The sequence below is a fragment of the Neophocaena asiaeorientalis genome, unplaced genomic scaffold (assembly GCF_003031525.2).
Source record: "Neophocaena asiaeorientalis asiaeorientalis breed wild unplaced genomic scaffold, Neophocaena_asiaeorientalis_V1.1 scaffold447, whole genome shotgun sequence".
In the NCBI taxonomy this organism is placed as follows: domain Eukaryota; kingdom Metazoa; phylum Chordata; class Mammalia; order Artiodactyla; family Phocoenidae; genus Neophocaena; species Neophocaena asiaeorientalis.
Window position 1 is genome coordinate 1,702,724 of NW_020174372.1, and position 24,912 is coordinate 1,727,635.

Here is a 24,912-nt window from a genome sequence, read left to right on the forward strand (position 1 = left end):
GCAAGGCACCCAATGTTTAGGGGACAGAGAGACCTTGTGTATCAATTATTCCAATTCTTATCAAGGAAAATTAGAAACAGAGCACTTTCAGTTTTATCTGAGACAGATCCGTGGGTCCCAATGGGTTCCGACAGTATCTCCCTGAAACTGGATGCAGAATTCTGTCTGTGATGCATTTTAGGGGGAGAGGGTTCACAGTTTTCAGTAAGATAGTCCAAGGGTATAAGACCCAATAAACGCAATGAACCACTAATGTAAGTTATGATCTTAAAACTAGAAACGTGAAGTTGCTGGTTTACATAACATCTGCACAGCAATATCTGATGAGAAATAATATTACATGTTATTGGAGATGTTTCAATTTAAAAAATAAAAAGAAAAGAAAGAAAGAAAGAAGCGCTCTAGAGAACATCCTTAAATCTCTTCTACTATCACAGCATTATCCCAAGAACTATGACTCAACAGGCCCACTCTCATTCTTTGCATGGGTCCAAATCCAGGTCTTGAAGGGGCTGGATGTCCAGGCCCCCTGCACTCACTGATGTCAGGCCTGGCTCTCTCCAGAGTATTTCCAAGGCTGCGCTTGCAAGCAGCTCTCCCTGAGGCTTCTGGCTACACGTAGCTCCTTCATGGTTCCGCCGGGTGCAGAACAGAAGGGGCCTTCGGGCTTTCCTGAGCAAGCCATATATCCCGGTATTCCAGAGAAAGTATACCTCTGTCTGTTTACAGCCAAACACCTCTGCCTGCAGCCAGGGCTGGCCGCCTTCTCTGCTCAGCTCAACAGCTTTGACGATCACAAGGTCCCCCAGAATCTCTCAGTGTAAAGAAGCGCACGCCTGGCCACCCCATCCTCCCAGCATGGACCCTGGGTGCCGGGAGGAGCCGGGCCGCCCCGCCCAGAGCTTCCAGCCAGAGGAGCCCTCGCCTTCTGTCAAGGGCCCGGGTGCGGGCACACGTACCGATCTGGGCCGAGTGGGCCCTCCTGGCCATGTTCTTGGCTCGCACAGCCTCCTTGATGCGGTCCACCTCCTGCTGGTAGCGCTTGCGGTCCCGCATGGCGTTCTCCTTGGCCTCCTTCAGTGCGCTCTCCAGTGCCTTGACGCGCTCGGCCGTGGCACGCAGGCGCTTCTCCAGCTTGGGCAGCTCACAGCGCAGGTCTGCGTTGTCCCGGACCAGCAGCGAACCACCCGCGCACCCCACCAGGGCCGTCTTGGAGAGTCCGTAAGACCATAAACGGTGGGACCAACGGGAATAAAAATCCCATACCCTGAGGCTCCAATTTGCCAAACACAGGATTCACGGGTACGAGAAAGCGGGGAGGGGTGTGCGATAGAATCAAAAGCCATTTCCAGCTGTAGGAAACTTTCAGGCGTGGGTGGGATTTACTGCCTCTTTTGTTTGAGGGGTGAGGGGGGGACTTGCCAGAGAAAATGGACTACTTGGACATTCACATGTGAAAGGTAAGAAATGTGAAGCCAGTTCAGACAGGCTCAGTGAAAGGCATTCATGTTCTACAGCTCTCTGAAGGCCTCCTTCCAAGCCAGGACACATTGTCTACACCAGCACCGGGTTTGGACCCCACTTTGCAACATATCCAGAGGCTAACGGGTAACTCAGGGATACTGCTCATTCTTTCATTACCTAAGACGCTCAGTTAAGGAGGAGCAAGCTCGCCCTGGGTTAAGAATGGGCTCAAGAGCCATATCTGTTACTGCCTGGCCATCTGACCAGGTGTGAGTCACTCAACCGCTCTAAGTCTACAGGCTACATAAATAGGATCACTGTGGGAATCCAAATGGATCAGGAAAAGTTTTGAGAATCTTAAGTGCTAAACAAAGGTTGAACTACTGCTGGGTCTACACCTGTTTTCTTTACTCCTGTGTCCCCCCCGCACCCAGCACCAGCTCCAGTGCCCAGCAGAGAGTAGGTTTTTAATAAATATTCATTGAATTCATGAATAAAATAATGAATGAATTTCAGAGCTCTATTTGAAGTTCCCCGGTAGTTTCTGCTTTTCTATTTCTCATCAACAATTTGCTTGAATGACTTCAACCATGTTGAATCTGTCATCCTCCCTTTGGGGAAAAATGCCATCATCAGTAATGTTGAAGAGGATGTAACAAGTCAAAGAGAAATAACATCCCCTGGGCCACGGGGTCCAAAATGTTGGACCATTTTTATCAGATCCCAAATCTTGAGGATTTAGGGAAAACCGTCATGAACCTTCCAGCATTTAAACAGAAAGGAGACAAATAACCTGCCTAAGTCACCGGTAGGTTTGGACACTGTCACTCTAGACAAACTCCAGGGTGTTGCAGGAACCTGAGAGGATGCCCAAGAAATAGGGCGACAGTGCAGAGAGGGAGCTGGTTCCGGCCCCAGTGCTCCCACGTGTGGGATGAAGCCAGTGGCTTCCTCGCCCAGTCTGTTTCCTCATCTATAAAAAGAGGGAGCCTGACCCAGCTCGGTGGCATCCACTTTGCATTCTGTGGAGTCTTTGGGTCCACAGAGGGTCCTGAAAAGCATCACGGGAGACACTGAGGCCAGCTGGGGTTGGAGGCTGGGATGGGAGGCAGGATGAAAAGACACGACTGAACACCCTGCTCCCCAAGCCCCAGAGAGCTCACACTCAATTCCTTATATTTGGCTTCCATCAGGAAAGCATTTTAGGACTTCCCTGGTGGTCCAGTGGTTAAGACTCTGCGTTTCCACTGCAGGGGGTGCGGGTTCAATCCTTGGTTGGGGAACTAAGATCCTGCGTGCCAGGCGGCACGACCAAAAAATAAAATTTAAAAAAAAAAAAAAAAGGTATTTTCTGTACAAGGGAAGTCACTGAAGACTAAAAGAGTGCCAGGTCCCTTCCAGCACTGATGTTCCCTAGTGATGTACTGTCCTTTTACCTTCTGTATCAGAGTCGCCTCCCTCACTAGGGCCGAATCCAGCGGGGCTTCTCTCCAGGAGAGAAAGAGAAGCAGGAGGAAGATGACGCAACCTTCCTACCTGTTTGTGGACCTTAGTGAGCTGCTCCAGGTTATTCTCCAGGAAGGAAATTTTCTGCTTCTGGGCAGCACTGCCTCCTCCCTCGTCGCTGTCCAGCTCTACACTCTGCATCAACACCAAGGGGTCAGCGGGACAGGCCTCCACACTGCCCACCCCCAGTCCCAAGATCACGTGGATGAGCCATTCGAAAGAAAACCCCCAATCTTACTAAAGGTTATTCTGAAAGTGAAAATGAAGAGTGGTTCTAAAAGTTTAGACTCGACCTTCTTCCCAATTAATTTCCTTGATCGGTATCAAAAGTGTTCTTTCTTTGGACTGCTGACAAAAAAACTTCAAATCTTTTTTTGAGGGATTCAGCTCTCTTTGTGAAATATACCTCTCCTTTGCATGCAGGTAGAGGCTTTTCTTTTCAAAAGGAAGTGTTCCAAAACTCATTAAGAAGAACTAGTGTGAAAACATAAGCCCAACAGGACAGGAATAACAACACAGATGTAGAGAATGGACTTGAGGACACGGGGAGGGGGAAGGGGAAGCTGGGATGAAGTGAAAGAGTGGCATGGACATATATACACTACCAAATGTAAAACAGATAGCTAGTGGGAAGCAGCCGCATAGCACAGGGAGATCAGCTCTGTGCTTTGTGACCACCTAGAGGGGCGGGGTAGAGAGGGTGGGAGGGAGGGAGATGCAAGAGGGAGGGGATATGGGGATATATGTATACGTATAGCTGATTCACTTTGTTATACAGCAGCGACTAACACAACAACGTAAAGCAATTATACTCCAATAAAGATGTTAAAAAAAGAAACAACATAAGCCCAAGACCCAAGTTTCATTTCAAACATCACACGTGAGATAACAAGTCATCAAGCTGTGGGAAAGTGTCTGTGGTCCCAACTGGGAGGTCTCAATGGCCTCTGCTTGTCCCTTCAGCTTCCAATTCCATGAAATTACTTAATGAATCCATCTCAGACAAGTCACGGCATCTGCTCGCTGTGCTGAATCAACTCTCGAAATTTATCAGGTCTTGAGATTGATAAAAACACTGTTCTCCCAGCACTGCCACACTGAGTGGCCAGATAAGTTGGGAAATACATGTAGAAACACATCCTGGAGTCCCAAAATGGCAAAGCACGCTTGCTTTGTCTCATTAGAGAAGAGATCATCACCCTTCTCTTTCTGAGACGGGATGTCTATATGAGCATCTCAAACCTGTCTCTTTGATCTAAATCCGGGGTTCTCAAACCCAGAAGAGGATTTGTTAAAACTCAGATTGCTGGGCCCTACCCTCGTCTCTGAGTCAGTGGATCCAGGGTGGGTCTGAGAATTTGCACCTCTAGCAAGTTCCCAGGTGACGTTAGTGCTGCTAGCCAGGTGGCCACACTTTGAGAACCACTGGTCTAGGAATAGGCTCTTCCTAGAGAGTTTTATAATGTGAAGTCAGGGAAGTCTGATCTCAAGCTCTGCACCCTCCTCGGAGCACGTCCTCCCTCCAACTGAGCCTTTTTGGTTCTTGTCATAACCTCTCTAGTCTCTGTCTCCATCACCTCTGCTCTGGCCTCTCTCTCCTCCCTGGTCCAGGTCCTCCAGTCCTTTCTATTTTGGTGACGGTGATCACTACCTACCTGCCTGACCAGTGCCACCTTGAAACCTCCCATCATTCTCCACCCTCTTTCCTTGTTTTTATTTCCAGGCCTCCAAGCTCACTAGAATCGTGCTGTCAGGTGCCACGACAAATCCGTGCTCTGACCCTCAGCTGGACACTCCCACACTGCTCAGCATCCTTTTGTTCGTCCCCCACAGCTGCCTGAGCCGCCTCTAGTCTCTGTGGGCTTCCCATTCTCTTCCTTCTTCTCCACTGAGCACCTTCTTCTCCACATTAACTGAGAAGGTCCAAGTCTTCAGATGCATCTCTTCCCAGTGTCATATATTTCCCTACGAATGTCTCCATCTTGGCTTCTCCACGTCTCCTCTCTGGGAAAGTGGGCTCTTTCCATCTACCAAGCCTAATACATTCCCCTATACCATCAATTCTGTCTTCTCAGATCCGACTCCATCAGTCACCTCCTCTTTTTTTTTTTATAATATATTTCATCCCTTTTCCTTGGCTCCTTCACACAGACCCCCATGCACACACTTTTCTTAAATATACCCTCCGTCCATCCTGTCACACCTCTGGGCATGCCCACTGCCCCTCATCCATCACTTTCAAATATCTTTAAAGCATAGCCCCCTTGCTGTTTCCCTCTCCCCCTCCCCCCTCCCAAAACCTCTGCTAGCTGCTCTGAGGGTTCACCGTTCAGTGACTCCCAAGATCACCGTCACTGTGTGTGGCACAAGGACCAAAGAAGCTCAGACTCTGGAGTCACACAGACCTGGATTACAATCCCATCTCTGGCTCTCCCCAGCTGTGTGATCTCGGGAGGTCACGTAACCTCTGAGCCCACCTCCACAGCTGCAAAACAGAACACTAAGAACCACTTACATGGCTCCTGGGGAGAGCAAACAAGACGCCGGATGTTAAAGTGCTTCGTACACTCTGACCTGGCCCCTCATGGCCTCTTAACAAGCAAAGATGAGGCTCTAGCCCCTGACTTCCACGTTCCTGACATCATTCACCAGGCTTCAGGGCCACGCTGTCTGATGAGACCCCTCTGGGTTTTCCCTGCAACACTCAGAGGTTTTCACACTGTGGCCAGATAAATATGTGTTCGTTTGAAAGGATATTGGGTTGGCCCAAAAAGTTCGCTTGGGTTTTTCCATAAAATGTTACGGGAAAAACCCTAACGAACTTCTCTGGCCAACCCAATAACTTCCTTGTACTAAGAAGGAAAAATCAGATGGAAAAATGTTCCCAAGTATTTTTCCCCCTCCAGCACATTCTTTGAATCACATTCTCTGGCACGAAGCAATTAATTTTTAAGCATAACCAGCCCTGATTTAAGCAAGTGATACTTCAACTGAAAATGATTCGTTCTGGCCAACTTTTCTTCTCAGTCCCATTCACACAAACTAGAACTCACTTTTTTAACCCGGGCGGTCAGATCCTGGACGAAGAGTTTACGGAGGTTGTGCAGAGTCTGTAGCTCTCGAGACTGGAAGAGAAGATTGTTAAAATGCCACTTAAATGAGGGAACACGCTGAATTTATGACACAGCTGGCACCAGACCATCAACCCCAGACATCTCCATAAAGCTCTGTAAGCCAACCATCGAGGCCATGGGGTTCACCACTTCCTCTGACCTGCCCACCACTCATATCCTCCCCCACCTGGCATCTTCCCACGGGCACCCCAAGGTTCAGAGACTGGGAACTCAAACAATGAAGTGTAAACTAGAACAAAGCCTGTTCATTTGCTGTGTTTTAAATAGAACCTTTTTTCCCCTTCAACCACAAAAATTCAAAAGTTTTCTCATAAAAATTCCTGGAGGGCTGTGTTGTACCAGAATGGACTCTTTTTTCCCTCTAACCTATTGTGTACATGTTATACAAAATGCTAACAAATTTAAATGAAAAGTTAGCCACCGTGTCTCTCACCCTAACTGACCGACATTTTTCATGTTTCCACACCCCTCTGGCCGTGGTCCATACGCTCCTTTGCTTTACATCACTGAGCTTATGGACTTTCCACCTGGGTGACCCTGGGCAACTTATCTAACCTTTCTGTGCCTCAGCTTTCTTATTTGTAACATGAGGATAAAAATAGTAGTTGCTCATAGTTGCTGTTATCAAGCTTCAGTGAGATGATCCTTATAAAACTCTTACAACCATTTCTGGCACATAGTAAGCATTCAATAAATATTCGCTAGTATTAATGTACTGATGCATCGGACTTGACAGACATTTCTTCATTAGACTTTTATTGCTTCCTTTGGTTGCTGTTATAACTTCCACAAAATTAACTTCTTGGGAGCATTTTTTTTCTTCATTTTGGAGTCTTTTCTACTAATGAACGCTTAGGAATTAGATTGCTAAGACAAAGGTCTAAGTCAAATCTGGTGACCTCTGTTTAACAAAATCAGAAAACCAAAATATTTCCTTCCATTTAAGTCTCTGTGTATTTACCACAGGACGTACGACTAGTTCCCTTCAAAATATTTTCCCATAAGGAGAGAAATACACTCGCGTTTGTTTTTTCAGTTTGTCTAAATTGACCTACTCTAACACAGAACGTCAAGGGATGGAGCTCACACAAGCTCACAGAAAAAAGGAAGAAACAGGCTCTAAAGCCATGGAAATAATAAGTTTCTTGAATAAAGGTTCTATGTTAATTTAAGGTCAAATTACTGGGTCCAATTCCATAATTGAGTTGAAATAAAAAGCACCTGAAGTCAATTGATTCCTCAGATGAGGCAAATTACTTTCTGCAGGAGGCCAAGCGGGCCTGCTGTTAGGAACGCCGTGCCTGCGGTGCGTGCCCAGAGCTGAGCCACTGGCTGGCAGGTGCGGGGGGGCTGCTCCGAGCTCTCAGCGATGTAGCTGTGCTGCCTGTGCCCCTGCCCGAGGGAGCTCGGCCTCGGCCCCCTGCTCTGCGAGCTCTCTCTCCCGCTTCAGGGGTTTCCTTACTGATTGAACTATAATCACAGTAAATACTTTCCATGAAAAACGCCACCACCCTGCAGGGACATGAGAAGAGAAGACCCGGGTGTCTTGTCAAAGGGCCAGGCAATTCTTCCAGGCCGAACACCAAATAATCCAGAGTCCGGAGTCTGGCGACTTTCTCTCATTACTGTTTGTTTTTAGGTAACTTCAAGGAACAGTTTAGGAGGGGCTGTTCAAGACCTTAGAACAGTTGACAAGTTGCACACGAATGCCTGCGTAACCCCATTTTGGCCTCCTGGGGCAATGAATTTTCCTCCATCGTATCCATTATCATTCCTTCACCCACCCTGATTCCCTTCCCTTGTGAAGTAAGTCACAAGCCTTTCCTGGCACGGACGCTGCCCTCTGTGTAAAAGCTCAGGGCTCAGCTTCCTGTCACAGGGGACAGCGAGGGTGTGACCAGAGAGGTGGGGACACAAGGCCCATCAACGCAGCAGGAGGAGAGGTCCAGCCCCAGAGCCCACACAAAGTGTCCTATTAAAGCTAGATGGCTTCCTGGGACCCCAGAGACGTCCCCACTGGCTGGTTGGCCTTTCCCAACATCCCCCCCTGGAGTGGGCTTCACAGACCCCAACCCCTGGGTGGCAGGTCCCACCCGGGCCCTGTCCAGACAGTCCAGGAGGCAGCGCAGGCCTAGGGCTAAAGGGGGCTCAGGAAGGGTCAGCCAAGGACAGCAGGCCTGCCCCTGAGGAACACTGACAGCTTGGGGAGGATGTGATGGAAGGATAAGTAAAAACACCCACGTCTGGAATGGCACAGACCGTGGGGTTCCAGTTTGGGAATTGAAAGCGTGTGTGTGCGTGATGTGTGTGGATGGGCAGTGAGGGCTGCAGAGGGAACGTGGGAGGCTGTGTTAGTGGGTCCGTCCACGTGTGAGGGACCAAGTGTGTTGTGTGAGCATGTATGTGTGGTAGGGGGGCCGGGGAGAATGGATGTGAGGGTGGGAACATAGGTGAGTGGGCTGGGTGGGGAGGCGGGGGAAGGAGAACCAGTGGAGGAGGCTAGTGAGGAAAATGTGTCGTTAAAAATGTATTCAGTGGACTTCCCTGGTGGCGCAGCGGTTAAGAATCTGCCTGCCAGTGCAGGGGACACGGGTTCAAGCCCTGGTCCGGGAAGATCCCACATGCCGTGGAGCAACTAGGTCTGTGAGCCACAACTACTGAGCCTGCACCCTAGAGCCTGTGTGCCACAACTGCTGAAGCCTGTGTGCCTGGAGCCCGTGCTCCGCAACAAGAGAGGCACTGCAACGAGAAGCCTGTGCACTGCGGCGAGGAGTGGCCCCCGCTCGCTGCAACTAGAGAAATCCGCGTGCAGCAACGAAGACCCAACACAGCCAAAAGTATAAATAAATAAATAAATAAATAAACATGTATTCAGTGGACTTCCCTGAAGGTCCAGTGATTAGGGCTCCGTGCTTCCACTGCAGGGGGCATGGGTTCGATCCCTGGTCAGGGAACTAAGATACCACAAGCCGTTCAGTGAGGCCACAAGCCGCTCAGTGAGGCCAAAACAAAACAAAACATTCAAAAGGGCAAAAGAACATGCTCATGAGTGAGTGTGAAAGACAGAAAGCTTGTGAGTCTGGGAGAGAGTCAGCACGTGGGGTGAGTGTGTGTGAGTGGACGTGAGGGAGGGTGTGAGAGTGAATGAGCAAAAGTGTGAGTGTGCCAGTGAGAAAGTGTGGATGGTCACTAATGAGTGTGAATGTGTGTGTCAGCATGTTATGGGGTGTGCTGGGTGAGTGTGTAAGAATTTGTGAGTGGATGAACACAGGCGTGAGACTGTGAATGTGAGGGCCTGTGGGTGTGAGTGTGTGTGAAGATGTGTGTGTGAGAAAGAATAAGTGATTGTGCCCGAGCGTGGGTGAGGCCGTGAGAGAGAGAGGGGTGAAGAGTGAGCTTCTGGGTGTGGGCATGGAAGGTGTGTGTGCTGCGTGAGTGTGCATGAAAGAGGGCGAGGGTGTAAAGGAAGAAAGGATACTGAAATACTGATCCCGGGCTGGTGGGAATTTTAACGTGCAACATAGTTCTGAATTGTTATAATTACCTATGATTATGGGTACCACTTCTCCAGGTGAACAGATGCGGAGGAAGCAACTTCATGGCTTCATTTCCATTTCCCCTCCAGCCGCCCTGTCCACCGTCTTCTCCAACAGGCTCAAAAGGCCCAACTTCCTGTGAACAGTCATCCTACTTCTGTCCTGAACGGCTTGTGCCCTCCGAGCCCACAGCTGGCTTTGAGGAGCAGCTAACACTGGCCCAGCGGCCAGAGTGCAGCCTCGGGTCCAGCCCTGATCAACCACTTGCCTCCAGTCTAGGGTCACCGAGTTCTTGGATTCAGGCTCAGTCCCACATAAATTCCCATGACGTGGGAATGAAATCAAAATGCATGACTGTATCTAAACAACAGTTTCTCTCTGTTGTCATGTCATGTGAAATGACTCGACATGTTTTCACCAAATTGAGACTATTTGGGGTGTCTGTCTTCAAACACAGGCTGTGTGGCATTTTGAAGGGCTCTTGAGAGCCCTCGGGGCCAGGCAGCTACCCCCCAGGGCAACTGAGACAGAAGTTGACCAGAGGAGACAAACCCAATGAAAGCACAGAGAAAACTAACCAGGATCTCAGATGGTGAGCCCTTCTTCCAAAGGGAAGTAGATCTGTCACTCTTCTGCCCCAAACCCTGCAGGTCCCAAGGCTCTACCTGGCCTGCACCTCCTCTGGCCTTGACCTCTCTGTGCCTACCTCCTGCCCTCCCCCCTTCTCTTGGTCACATACACATTGATCTCCCTGTTGTACCCCAACATGCCTGCCATGGGCTAACCTCAGGGCCTTGGCACTGGCTGTTGCCGCTCCTGGAAGGCTCCTCCCCTGGACATCCCCATGGCTCCTTCTTTTACCTGCTTCAAGTTCCTGCTCAAATGTCACCTCCCAGTGGGGCCACCCCAAACCAGTACCCCTGCACTTTCTATAACCATCTAATGGAGGTCATGATCTACATCCTTATTTCTCACTGTCTAGGTGAAAGACAGCTTCACAAGGGCCAGCATCTTAACTCTGTTTTGTACTGATGCAACTCAAGCACCTAAAAGCATGCCAGCCCTCAGTAGGTGATCAATAAATATCCATTGATTGTTGCATGGAAGTAAGTCACAACATACAGAGGTTGTAAAATTGCAGGCACTGATTTGAGTTTAAATCTCAGTCAGGGCTCCATGGTTACAGTCTTAAGGATGGATGGATGGATGGATGGATGGATGGATGGATGGATGGATGGATGGATGGTTAGTCACTCTGTTAAGACCAGGGGAATAAATTCTACAGCTTTCATGTTTCCATAGGAAGTTTTATGTTTAAAATGATATTCAAGAAAGGCATGGACAAATAAAATTTTAGAAGAAACAAATTCAAAAGATCATAAACCAATCTGGTCTTTGAGACTAAAATGAGTTGGGAAACACGTCAACATACCACTGTCTCCTCCAGTCCTTTGAGGTCCTCTCTGGCTTGTTCTCTTTTATCATTGAGCAATCTAAAAAACAGAAAGGAACTGTGAACCACCAAAGGGGCATCAGAGATTCTCACAGATACCATTTGCATCTGCAGATAAGTCAACAAAACAAACCAACTCACCCAAATGGCCACGGTCTGTTTTTAAATTGGCCTGACCTAACCTGAATATTTGGGTATCTGAATCACCAAAGTAGACTTTTTAAGACTTTGCAGGGTGGTGGTGGGACTTCCCTGGCAGTCCAGTGGTTAAGACTCTGTGCTTCCACTGCAGGGGGCATGGGTCCGGTCCCTGGTCCCTGGTCAGGGAACTAAGATCCCGCGTGCCGTGCAGTTGGCAAAAAAAAAAAAAAAAACTTCGAAAGGATGAGAGAAAACAGAGGAAATATTTAAAGCACACTCACAAGAGCTTTTCCAGTTTCATTTCTCTCTCTTGGTCCTCTATTTTCAGCTTGTTATAATCAGAACTGAGCTTCTCCTGTTCCAGTTGCAGTTTCTGATTCAAACTGAAACGGAGAGGAAAAAGCAATACATTCCACATCAGCCTGAAATTCTGAGTCATGCTGCTAAAGACGTGGTTCTGTTCTAACCCCATTAGCCCTATGCAATAAAGGCGGCAACTCTGGAAGATTTGGAGGGATCAGAGAACAACCTCACAGCTTCCTCCCTGCCCAAGTGAAAATGAAATTTCTGGGAACATCTAAGAGGCATGAAGCATAAGGTTTTAATAACGTATTTATAGTTGGCTTGCGCAAGACCTTTGGGAGGGAAAATAATGAGATGGGAAAGGGGCCGATATTTTAAAACAGAAAAACAGAGCCCAGGAAGAATTCTGCTTTTCTGCCCTACAGATGGTACATACACATTCCCAGAACCTTATTTGGCCACTTTGACCTTCCCTTCCTCTCTGGCCTGATGCTCCAAAAACATCCCCTAAATCCAAATCCCTAGCTGACACAGGGACAGTTCTGTTCTGTGAAGTCTTGGGGGCGAAAGGGGGCAGTGGGCAGAGAGGGGAAACACAAAGAAAGTCCAGGGGCTGTTGCAAAAAAGAAACTCACCATCCAGTTGGGGGTATTTGGTCACCATTTATATCAGCCCGGTCCTTATAAAACCTTTCCTACGGCCATGCCTACATGACTGTAGACAACAGATTATACACTCTCTGAAGGAAAACCCATGTGAAACGCAAAGGCCAAGGAAATGTCCCCACTTGTCAACTCACTCAGAGACCCTCCACCTCTCTCACCTTCCTTCCCTCCCCTCCCCTTCCAGGTGAACAATCTGAGGGTCATTCATCAACATAACAAATAAGAGTCACACTTAAAGGGGAAAGCTCGGCATAAGTGGGAGCACAGGGGTGGACCAAAAGAAGGGGAGAGGCGATGCTAAGTGCTTTCCTAGGTAGACTGTGCACAGAGCCCCATCACATCATTTACATTTTTGCTTTTAAAATGCAAATGTGCTGTGTGAGTAGCTCACAGGACATTGAGAGAGAATTAAACTCCAACTCCAGTTTGATTCTTGTTTAGCAGTGTGACCCTAAGTAAATCATTTAATCTTGCTTCCCATCTAGAAATGTTTCTTCATCTATAGAAACAGAGAGGAGGGAACCTTTAGTCTAGACCTGCGGTGGCGGGGAAGAGGAAGACAGGGGAGGAGGGTGTCAGTGGGTGGAAGTGTATTTCAATATAAGTGGTTTTCTTATGTCTTTAATTTGGGGCATTTAAACACAGCCTGGGGACTTGTGTTGATGAGGCGGGAAAGTGAGAGGAGTGGGGAGGGATAATTACTGAGCAGGGGGCTCTTCAGCAGCTACAACAGGAGAATGGCCTTGAGCCCAGCTGCAATGCCCTCGAGCACAGACAGACAGACAACAGCACGGGTCCCTAAGGAGTGTGCTCCTGTGAGCAGGTGTCTCTGGGGCGTGCAGTGTTCAGGTATGTGTTGGGCTGAGACAGCGGAAGCTGACTGTCTTCTCAGAACCAATTCAGGGTTTTTGGGGGTCTCTTTCATCTTCTCATAGGAACAGCATCCCCACCTTCTGAGGTATGTGTCTGCCCAGCTGAATCACCAACGTGCCCCTGCTCCGCGGGGACCAGGCAGGGCAGCTGGACCCGCCTGCCACCTGCCCACCAGAGCCCCTGGAGGCTCGGCTCCAGGTGGGGAACAGACCGCAGAAGCATCACATCCAGCTCGCTGAGGCACCAGGGCAGAGCCCAGGGTCCATGGGGCGGGGAAAGCAGAGACCTCCAGGCTGGCCCAGGGGCCGTGTCTGCCCCAAACGCCCCACGAGCCCCCAGGCCAACTCACTCCCGAATCTCATCGATGATTTTCTGCTTCTCCTCGATTTCATCTCGGAGTCTGGACAGCTGCTTCTGATGAGCTTCCCGGTGGCTCTCCATCTGCTGCTCCAGCGCCTTCTGCAACCCAGGCCGGGAGAAATGTATCAGCCGCACGTTGGCTCTCAGCCGGCTCTGTGACAAAGCCCTTGTTCGCCACCTCCTACCCCATATCCCTCAGCTGTCAGATCCCCAAACCGGGGCCCTCAGAACCCACCATGCTTTACAGGGATAACAAAACTCAAGGATCTGTTAGAAAACTGAGTGGTCCCTACGGGCAAATTAGCCCATTCCATGAGTAAAGGGTCTCCCCCTGACCTTCTATAGCTCATCTGAGCCACATGGCTTCTCTCGCCAGGTCAGTCAGAGAGCATGGACCTCTTACCACCTGGGTGACCTCAGACAAGCCATGGAACCTGTGGGAGTTGCACTTCCTCACCGTAAAATGTAGATAATTTCCCGGCCCTGCCCACAGCATGGATTTACAGTGATAGTCAAAGGAGACCTTTCCACCAAAGTGATGCAGACCCAGGAGAGGGGTTTGCCTAAAGATAATCAAAAGTTCCACATTTTCTCCTATTTCATTGTATCCACCTAAAAATCTTATTTCCCAATCATCTTTCCCGCTTTTCCTTTTCTGTTTAAAATGTGACCAAAAATAAAGATCTCTATGTTTAAGATGAAAACTCAAATTTGGGCTGTTTCGGGCGACCATTCCTGCAGAAGTTCTGCCGAGTGGTCCCATGCAGTGACTGGAAGGTGTGCTCTCTCCTTCCTGGTCATGAACGGGAAGAGAAATGTACCAACACAACATAACTACTATCTACAGACACCTCGGGATTCCTGGACACCTCCACCTCCATCTCATTGCTAAGCCCAGCCACACTCTGCGAGCAGCTCTGATGCCCAGCCCCAGTCCCAACCCGCCTCCCTCCTACCCTGCCACACACATCTCCGAAGGAGTTGGATTTTCCTAGATCAAGCAAATCCAGTCCAAACATGGGCTGGGCTTCTGGAAGGGGCTGCACACACACCTTCATTTCCTCAGCGTCCTGCAGCCGTGTCAGATGTTCCTTTTCTTTATCCTGGAAGCTGACTTCATGCATTTTTTCTGTTTTGAATTTTAAACGATGATTTAAGATTTAACTGGTAGGACTCACATCCAAAAGTAAAAATTAGAAAACGAAAAAAGAATGGGGTGAAACATCAGCTTATCTAACCAATTACAACTGTGGTATAAAGGAACGTGCCTCTGAAGGAGGACTCCTGGCTTTTTAAATCAAGGCTGATCTCTCCTGGGAGATTATCGAAGTCCTTCGGGGACAGTGGCCATTGGAGGGGAAGTGCTAACTTGGACTGGTTACGCTACAGCTGACCTAGCTGTCACCTCACGCCTCGGAGGACTGGTTCCCCGCCAGGCCTGGTGAGCTACTCCTGGGCAGCACATGTAAACGTGCTTTGTCCATGAAAATGCACTCTGCTGATATTAGTGGTGTTTGGATTCGCGCCACTATTAGAGTTTCGGAAAGAGGTGATTTACCTCCCATGGTATTCTCTAAGAATCTGGAGCAGGAAAACAACCTAAGGATAGGCACAAAGAAGACAGAAATATAAAATAACACTCTCCAGACTAAACAGGAAGGCCACGCCTCGTACTGGGGGCAGGGCTGTTATGTGGCACACCTCTGGGAGGGAGGGACCAGTCCCATCCTATTCTTGGTCAGTGGCCCTCCCTGAGCACAGCTGGCAATGCGCAGCCCAAGGTGGAGGGAGCAAAAGCATTTCGGACAGTGACATTCAAGTCATTAAGTGTTCTCTCTAGCCTGTTTCACTTTATTTCGGCTCTTCTTGCTTTGATTCCATTTCCACTCAGTGGCACCACTGCAGAAGCCATTTACCAGAGGGGAAAGTTCTTTTCCATGTCAAGTTTTGGGTGGAGCATTCTGTTCCTAACACCCCTTATGACATAAAGAAAACCTTACAAGGTCAAAGCGGGGGTGAGTGTGCTCTCTCTCATCGTTAATTTACTTTGGCATTTGAAGCAAAATGTATTTACTGGGCAAATGACTCTACAACAATAAAGGACATTAAAAAGGATAGCATCATCGCCAATCCTATTAACCTATCAAAACCATTTCCTTTCAAATATTAATTTACAGGCCTTGGAACATAAGCATCTATTGATTTTTAAATGTTACAACCACAGTAAAGATGAAATTACATATTATGTTTAATCTAATGCATTATAAGCACTGCTGCATGGCCTTCATGTACTTCATCTCCAAGATGAAAAAAACTGTTCTTTTAAACAACATACCATAGTTCACTTAACTCTTGGACATTTAGGTGGCTTCCTTTCCTTTTTTTTTTTCACTAATATAAATAATTCTGCAATGAGTATATGAGATTTGAGGAGCAAAAGGTATGAGAAGTGTTAGAATTATTAATATGTATTTTCAAAATGCTTTCCAAAGGGACTCTACCAGTTTTCATTGCAACTCATAATATGATCTGTGTGTTTCCGTTTCACCACAACACCTACATTCTTAATCCTGTTCTGATTTCTACATTTCTAGTCATTTCTCTCAAATCTCTTCTATTTATTCACATTTATTTAGTGCTTCCTATGTGTTGGGCACTTCCCTCAACAAAGGGGGTCAGGAGACTGCCTGGCAAAGGAAGAGCTTGTTCAAAGGATGAGGGATGGGGCTTCCCTGCTGGCGCAGTGGTTGAGGGTCTGCCTGCCGATGCAGGGGACACGGGTTCGTGCCCCGGTCCGGGAAGATCCCACATGCCGCGGAGTGGCTGGGCCCGTGAGCCATGGCCGCTGGGCCTGCATGTCCGGAGCCTGTGCTCCGCAACGGGAGAGGCCACAACAGTGAGAGGCCCGCGTACAGCAAAAAAAATAAATAAAATAAAAAAGGATGGGGGATGCAGGTAAGCCATGGGTGCAAGTTCAGGCTTTATATTAAGAGCAACAGGACACCAGGGAAGGGTCGAGGCCTGGGGTTGGACACGAGGTAGAACTTGATTTTGGAATCCTCCTTTGGAATACAGCACAGTGGTCAGCCTAGAGCAGGCTGGAGATGAGCTCCTCGGTAGATGGATATGGCCACAATTCTTAACTAGGATTAAGGACAGCGACAGTGAAGACGGAGAAGAGCAGAACCAGAGAAGCCCCTGGCAGGTCGAATGGACAGGACTTGGGGACAGACTGGACGCAGGAGGTAAAGAAGGGAGAGGATTCTGACTTGGGCAGCAGGGTGGACTGAGGGAAAATGGCAAGAGGAGCAGATATGGGGTGGGGGCAGTCTTCTTGATGTTTCTCCCCCCTCCCCCCCTGCCCAATTATGCCATTGTTTTCAGTAGACCTAGAAATGCTTTAATCGAGCAAAATTAAACATCATGAGTCCAGCCAACCAGAGAGTGTCTGATTCAGGCTGAGAGTCAGACACCTGCAAAGTGGTCAGTTACTCACCTTGGGCTCGGAGCTTGGCCAGCTCTTCACTGAGCGAGTCTTGGGACTCTTCCAGCTGCCTCCTCTTCTGCTCCATGTTCTGCATGTAGTCTGTCAGGGATTTGATCTTGGCTTCATGCTTTAAACAAGCGAACAGATAAAAGGGAGCAGTGAATGACTACCAAGTGGCCATCCTGGCTCGCCCGGGACTGTCTGATGGGACAACGCAAGAGAGGAGGAGTTCTTGAGTCCTTTTTCTGAGCCCCAGCACCCAAATGGTGCATATTCTAACCTTTGTTTGGGATCTGTCCTTTTCCTTCCATGTGCTTCTCTGCTTCGTTCCCCACAGACCCACTCATGGCCGTGCCCTTCCTCACTGTCCTCTTAAGTGAGATACCAAAGACCAAGCTGCTTTTCCTCCTTACAGAAAACAGAGTGTGCTGGAGAGAAAGGGACTGGGAAAACGTCAAGGCTGAGGGCTTCGTTCTTTGAAACTGCACCTCTAGATTTCTTCTTTGGAACTCAAATATTATGTCTTTTCTTTTTCTGTCCCTCAAACACACCAATTCCTGTCTCGGGGACTTTGCATTTACATTTTCCTCTCCCTAGGAAGCTCTCCCCAGCACCCTCCCAGACATGGTCCTGGCTGGATCCTTATCACTCAGGCCCCAACATTTTCTTATAGCACCTAACTTCTGCTTGATTTATCTATTTTTTTTTCTACTTGTTAGCTCCATGAAAATAGAGAGTTAATAAATAATAATGGTGTGAATGAATGAATGAGAGCTCGTGACTGACTAGGGACAGTAGTCACTTCTAGGCAGATGGAAATATGCGAACACTCACCCCTCCAGATCTACAGGGTTCATATTTAGGCAGGAACACTCTGGAGACTGAGCTCTAATCGAACGAAATAACCTCTGGGAAATGGGACCCTGTTGGAGCAGTTGTTTTATAAGCATAGCTTTTGGTGACAAGGATGAGTGTAAACAAAGGAGATAACAGCATTTTAGCTGGAAATATTTTGTCAGATTCCTTAGATCATGTCAGATAATAAACAGCCAAGATTTCTCTTACTTTTGAACCCCAGGCAATTATGACTGAATCTTTGGCTTTATGTAAATTGTAGCAGAGTACAAAATAGCACCTCATGGAAAACTGTATTTGTTGCTAATGCAGAAAGCACTGTCTAACTAAAACCGTCCTAATATTCTTGACTCCGATCTCATATACCCTGAGTGAGTGTCACTCTAAGATCTGGGCAACTGTCCTGGGCCCTACACTTTAGAGCACCCCACTTGGGCGGTCCTCTGGCTGCATCCCACTCCACTGAGCAAAGTTCATATGCCAAGGGAGCGTGCCCACCTGGAGCCCACATCCTCTTCTAGACCACAGTGAGTCTGGGGAACTAGAAACTCCTTACTCCAATGGCCCTAAGGCCACTCCCAGGACCAGCAGTGCGGCTCCCATCATCCATTTACACAGATTACAGCTGACACAGTTACACACTTCCATCAGTTCACAGAACGTGCAGAAGGGACTCGACTTGGACATGGAGGCTGGTACATCCAGATGGAAGGAGAGACACTGGGCTGCAGGCCGCAGGGCCTCTGTCTGTGCTCTTGCCTTGGCCTCCAAATATTAGGGACCTCCAGAAGCACATGCTCTCAGTGTAACAGATGATCTGGAAATCAGACTTGAGGTGTACTATGTCCTAATGTTTAGTGTTTTTCCTCTCAACTTTCACAAGTTATAAAAATGTCAAACAGTAAAGCAAATACAGAAAAAGTAGTATAAATTTCACCCATTAACCACTCTAATTTATTAACCATTTCCCCCTATATTCCTGGTCTTATCTATATGAATGCATATTTTGCCAAGTTGCAAGGCATAGCATAGATCTGTAACTCAGCATTTTCATTTTTACTTAACTTTGTATAATTATACTTTCCAAATGACTGGTTTTTATCAATTTTTTGTAAGAGCTGCATAAATCCTTCCATGTCACTTTATGTTATTAGTCTCTCAATAGATAGTTGCGTATTTTATTTAATTAAAATGAAAGTAATACTGCACTAAACATCTTCCATATAAACGCTAATATTTTTAATCAGGGAATGAGAATACCATATGAAATGAAAAATTCTCATTTTCATTATCAATGAAAAATGCTATAAGCGAAATTACTGGACCAAAGTATACTTACATTTTTATGGTTTTTGATTCCCAAGGTCCTTTCCAAAAGGACTGACCAAATTATACTTTTCTCAATAAATTTCACTAGCACACACCAGCACTGAATAATCTCTTAAATATTAATACATCTTTGCTTATTATGTTATTTATAAAATGGAAACTTGATGTTTTAATTTGCATCCCTTAGATGATTATGGTAGGAGACAAGGAGATGGTTCTATGATGACACATCCCTATGTTTAAAAGCATACAGGATGAAGTGTGCTTTTGTCTGTTTCTCAGCACTGTCAGATGCGCCATTCCATACTGGCATCTGTTTACCCCAAATGACTTTAGCTGTTTTAATGCCTGGGCTAAGGCAGTGAGTAGCACACATTGGACCACTCACAGAAGCCTCAAGCCCAAACACCAAGCTCAGGTGTCAGTGGCAAGTCAGAAACGAGGCTGCTATTTTCTGAAACCACCTTACTAAAATGAAAATACCCTTCTAATGGAAGAAGAGTAGCCTTACTCATTGAGGGAATGACATATGCCCCAGGAGCTTGAAGATTCCTTCAAGGCTTTGAGTTCACACAGTTTGGTTTGAGTCCCAGCTCCGCCTTTCACTGGCTATATGAGTTTGGACAGTATATTTAATCTTTCAAGTCTCATTTTCCTTATTTAAAAAAAACAGGAACAATAATAAAACCTGCGGGCTTCCCTGGTGGTGCAGTGGTTGGGAGTCCGCCTGCCGATGAAGGGGGCATGGGTTCGTGCCCCGGTCTGGGGGGATCCCGCGTGCCGCGGAGCGGCTGGGCCCGTGAGCCATGGCTGCTGGGCCTGCACGTCCAGAGCCTGTGCTCTGCAATGGGAGAGGCCACAGCAGTGAGAGGCCCGCGTACAGCAAAAAATAAATAAATAAATAAATAAAACCTGCCCATCCAGAATTTTTTAAAGATCAAGTGAGAGGGGTTTCCCTGGTGGCGCAGTGGTTGAGAGTCCGTCTGCCGATGCAGGGGACACGGGTTCGTGCCCCGGTCCCGGAGGATCCCACGTGCCGCGGAGCGGCTGGGCCCGTGAGCCGTGGCCGCTGAGCCTGCGCATCCGGAGCCTGTGCTCCACAACGGGAGAGGCCACAACAGTGAGAGGCCCGCATACCGCAAAAAAAAAAAAAAAAAAAAAGATCAAGTGAGAGAATGCACGTAAAGTGCTTAACATAGTATATGGTGCGTTGTAAGCACTCAGTAAAAGGTTAACTGCTACTACTATTAATAATAGTAGTAGTGATGGTAGTTTCTGTTGTCCCATATTAAATTGGACCTGTGGTAGAGATTAAAAGATGAAAGAATGTTGCCTTAGCTGATAGCAGTTTTAGATGCCACCCAGTCTTGTCCATTCATTACATATCTCTATCTATCCTACCTACCTACTTAGCTAGATAAAGATATATAGACACATCCTTTAAACAGGGACTGAAGGTAATCCATGTAATTCACACAACTAAACCTAGCCTTAAGAAATAAGCCTGGGCTGTCATTGCCTAGGAGGCCATGGACAAGTCTTACGTAAAGCAAAGTCCATCAACTATCCCTGTTATGCACCACCGGGCCCCAGTAAGAGCACGGAGGAAGCAGATTTTCCAGAGCACAAGGGTGTGAAACGAGGAAGAAAGGCGTGGCCTACCTGGGAGATGAGCAGCTGGCAGGCTGCCAGCTCCCGCTCACTGGCGTTCATCTTCCTGTTGGAGTCCAGCTGGGCGCTCTCGAGCTGTTTACTGCGGTTCACCAGAGATTTAACCTCCGACTTCATCTTGCTGATGTACAGCCGGGCCATGGTGAATTCCTCCTCAATGACTCCATTCACATCTGCCAACTGAGCACAGGAGGGAACACACTCAACTATGCCTACAATTTCCAGAGGTTCATGGGGGCCCTGAAACCTGTCCATGGGAACTCAAGATGCCTGTGGATTTCTGGTTAAGAAACCCTAATTGGAGGACCACAAGCTGAGAATTTTTCTCTAAAAAGTACTATACGTTTAACCCCAAGTTCTCTGAAACCTCGGGTAAAACTTTCAGTTAAAAACCTCTACTGGGGGCTTCCCTGGTGGTTCAGTTGTTAAGAATCCGCCTGTCAATGCAGGGGACACAGGTTCGAGCCCTCGTCCAGGAAGATCCCAAAAGCCACACAGCAACCAAGCCCATGCGCCACAACTACTGAGCCTGCGCTCTAGAGCCCATGAGCCACAACTACTGAAGCCCACGCGCCTAGAGCCCGTGCTCCGCGACAAAGAGAAGCCTCTGCGATGAGAAGCCCATGCACCACAACCAAGAGTAGCCCCCCGCTCGCCACAACTAGAGAAAACCCGCGCACAGCAACGAAGACCCAATGCAGCCAAAAATAAATAAATCCTCTACTAACATAATCTTCAATTAACCAGGTTTTTCATTACAACTGATTTTTAGGATAAAAGAGATGATAGAAGAAAAAGACACTGAAATTTTAGAAAGAGATAACTCTGAAGAGATGTTCCATTCAATGTCTTACACCTTACATTTCTGGAACAGCAGCAAAGCCCAGTGTTCCTAAGGTGACTCTGAGTCCCCATAAGAAGTCAAATCAAAATTTCAATTATGTTCTCTATAATCTGCTATCCAGAGAGGCAAGCAGTGTAATAGCTTGAATATGTTTCCATAAGCAAGGGTTGAAATAAAAAGGATTTTCTATGTAGTCTTCGATTAAATAAAAAATCTAATGACTAAGAATGTGCTATTACCAAAAGTACCTCTGGATGAAAATTTTCCTGCATAACTTCTCAGTACTACCCATCTGTTTCCCTGCCCCTACCCAACTGTCCCTTCCAAGCACACAGGAATCTATATCACCTAAGAATAACAATGTAAATCCACCTTTAGAAGAAAAGATTCTGACAACCAGCATTCCTGTACCATCTCATGTTTGTTGTCTAATTTTCAGAGTTCTACTGGAAACAAACACTGCAGCAAGCTACTTGGGATAAAAACCCATTTGCTGAGAAGCAGAGATGATGGTCTTGAAGGGCAACTGACCACATGAGCAAAGCAACTGTGTGAATATTTTGTTTAACCACCAGAGGGCATCCTAGCACCTCAGGAGAAAACAAGAGCCCTGTCCAGTACCCAGCCCGTGAACAGAGGCTTCAGTTGGTTCTAAGACAATGATTCCAACTATGGTTTTTTGATGTTCCACAGTTCGCTGCCCACTTTTGTCATTATTACCGTCATTAACTCATCGTATGACTATTTTTTCAGTAAACATTTAAGAGCTAGGAATATGGAATCATGTATCAACCGGAAAATTGGTAGCAGATAGGAAATACGCTAGACAGCGCTGAGTGCCTGTAATTTGGTGTCAACCTTCCCCTAAAAACTCCACAACAGTATTTGTTAAATGACTCCAGTGTCCATCAACGCAATGCAGAATCTATGTTAACAGCAAGAAAATCCACGAGCATCAATATCTGACTCCATCTTACTTTGATCATCAGTTAGATGGTCATTCTTGCTAATCAGTTAGTTACATTTCTGACTGCCAACGATTTGCCTACTAACACCACTCCTCATTACATTCCTTTTATAATCCAATACTATGGAGGTAACGGGTGAGAAAATCCCTCCCTCTTTAAGTTCAGTTTTGTCCTTCTGCCTTTGTGACTGGTCCAACGTGGAACAGAGATGAGAAGCTCATTCTTTAGCCCGACCAGGTGTGCCTGCATGTTGTCTTTCTGTATAAAGGTAAGGGGACATCCATCTCTTTCATGTGGAATTCACAACCTACACCATCTCCTGGTGGGAAAACATTGCTGAACCAAGAGGTAGAGCGTCATGAGAAGGGAACAAACACCTCCTCCTCTAAGGCTCTCCTTAGATGAGGACACTTTGCATGCTATGCCCAGGTGCCATGTGAATCGGGGAAGAGTGAAAAAAATGTACAACAATGGGCTCCCTCCAAAATGAGAGCTGGATATTTCTTCCCCCAAACCAGAACCATAACTTCTGAAGCCTACACTTGTCCTAGGAGGTCTAAAAGGAGATTTTGAATCCACACCTGATGGAAAAAAACAATACTCCAAACAAATGGTCTTAACTGTACGGTTTCCTACCACTTATGAGTTCAAATATTTAGTCATGTTTAGTTCAGAGTTTTCAGTAATTCCAGTATATACTGTTATTTCAAAAAGAAGAATCAGAGTTTGCTGCTGCACTATTATTTCATAACTCTCCCCTGGGTCTGACAATGACTCCACTGTACGTACTGGACTGTGCGATCCGGTATGGATGACTAATCCAGCAGAAGAGGCTGCCTCTCCTTCCATCTGGCCTGTATGGAAGGAGTCACCCCCCACGCCCACCCCATGACTCTAGAGCATGGAGCAGCTGAGCAAGGTGCCATTTCTAGGTCAAGTAAAAGGTAAGTGAGGTGACTGTTCACACGCTAAGACCTAAAAGTCATAATGGGACTTTAAAAACTCCTTTTTAAAAAAAAGTGCTCAGAATTGTCAGGTTTATTTATAAGTGCAGTACAGAGCTAAGGTATGATACAGTTGCTTCCGAGAGCTTGAGGGGCAAGAGGGGACTGAAGAAGCAAGCTGTCCTGGGGGTGGGGACCGGACCTCGGACCCCAGCCCCAGGAGACCCCAGGCTGTGTTGAAGAAGTTGGTGGAAAGGGAGCTGTCGGTGATGAAGACTGACTTCAGACCCAGGATCTGGAGCAGTTTTATCTGCATCTCTGGTCCACCCATAGTCAGGTCCCTGATGGAGCCGGGGCCCAGGGTCTGTGTCACCTGTTTGAACTTCTTCACCTCCACCTCAGCCAGACCTGAGGCCGAAAGAAAATTAGGCAGCTAATCCAATCCATCTCGTTCACTCTACCTCAACCTGCTATTCTGCCTGTGGCTAGGAATCTGGAAATCTTCGTTTTAAAGAAAGACCGGTGACATCGGAACATGAAAGGAAGGGGAGGCTCGCTAATAAACCCGAATTAAGTCAACCCCAGGCTCGTCTTGTCATCAGCTGCTCTCATCTTGTTTTGTTGACTTAAAGTATTGCCTGGGCTCTGAAAATGTTTCCAGATGTGACTGAGCTGGAGAAACATGGGTTCTTCTGTTTCCTTGCTGTTTAGGCCCGTCATATCCTGGAACTGAGGACTGAGGGAGACTCCAACACCTATCTTTCCCTCTCACCCCAGAGCACTATTAGGAGGGACCTTGTGGGGACCGAACGACATGTTAGGAATCAAAATACAAGATCACCGAAAAAGATTTCCTTGATCTCGTTTTTTAGATCAAAAGAATTATATCAGTTGAATACTCATAATCAGTAAGAAAAGTATCTGTACCCACAATGACAGATCTAAGAAATATACACATAACTCATGCAATTCCTGAGCTGACAACCTTCAAGATAATCTGGACTCATCTTGCCTTTTTTTAAAAATTTTTATTTATTTGTTTGTTTTTATTTTTGGCTGCGTTGGGTCTTCGTTGCTGTGCATGGGCTACTCTTCGTTGCGGTACGCAGGCTTCTCATTGTCATGGCTTCTCTTGTTGCGGAGCACGGGCTCTAGGCACGCAGGCTTCAGTAGTTGTGGCACGTGGGCTCAGTAGTTGTGGCTTGCGGGCTCTTGAGCACAGGCTCAGAAGTTGTGGCACACGGACTTAGTTGCTCCACGGCATGTGGGATCTTCTCGGACTAGGGCTCGAACCCGTGTCCCTTGCATTGGCAGGCAGATTCCTAACCACTGCACCACCAGGGAAGCCCCTCATCTTGTCATTTTACAAATTAGGAAAA

The 24,912-nt window shown here is 47.3% G+C and overlaps 1 protein-coding gene across 1 annotated transcript in view; it reads right to left on the bottom strand.

Annotated features, from left to right (window-relative positions):
* Window positions 1–24,912, bottom strand: part of KIF5C (kinesin family member 5C) — a 160,279-nt gene that overhangs the window by 14,386 nt on the left and 120,981 nt on the right. The window contains exons 16-24 of the mRNA XM_024756264.1: window positions 20,769–20,957; window positions 16,932–17,049; window positions 14,488–14,564; window positions 13,425–13,534; window positions 11,516–11,617; window positions 11,073–11,133; window positions 6,024–6,095; window positions 3,002–3,105; window positions 960–1,177 (exon numbers count right to left, since the gene is read on the bottom strand). Of these exons, the coding sequence (XP_024612032.1) occupies window positions 960–1,177; window positions 3,002–3,105; window positions 6,024–6,095; window positions 11,073–11,133; window positions 11,516–11,617; window positions 13,425–13,534; window positions 14,488–14,564; window positions 16,932–17,049; window positions 20,769–20,957 (1,051 nt within the window). The remainder of the gene's footprint in view (window positions 1–959; window positions 1,178–3,001; window positions 3,106–6,023; window positions 6,096–11,072; window positions 11,134–11,515; window positions 11,618–13,424; window positions 13,535–14,487; window positions 14,565–16,931; window positions 17,050–20,768; window positions 20,958–24,912) is intronic.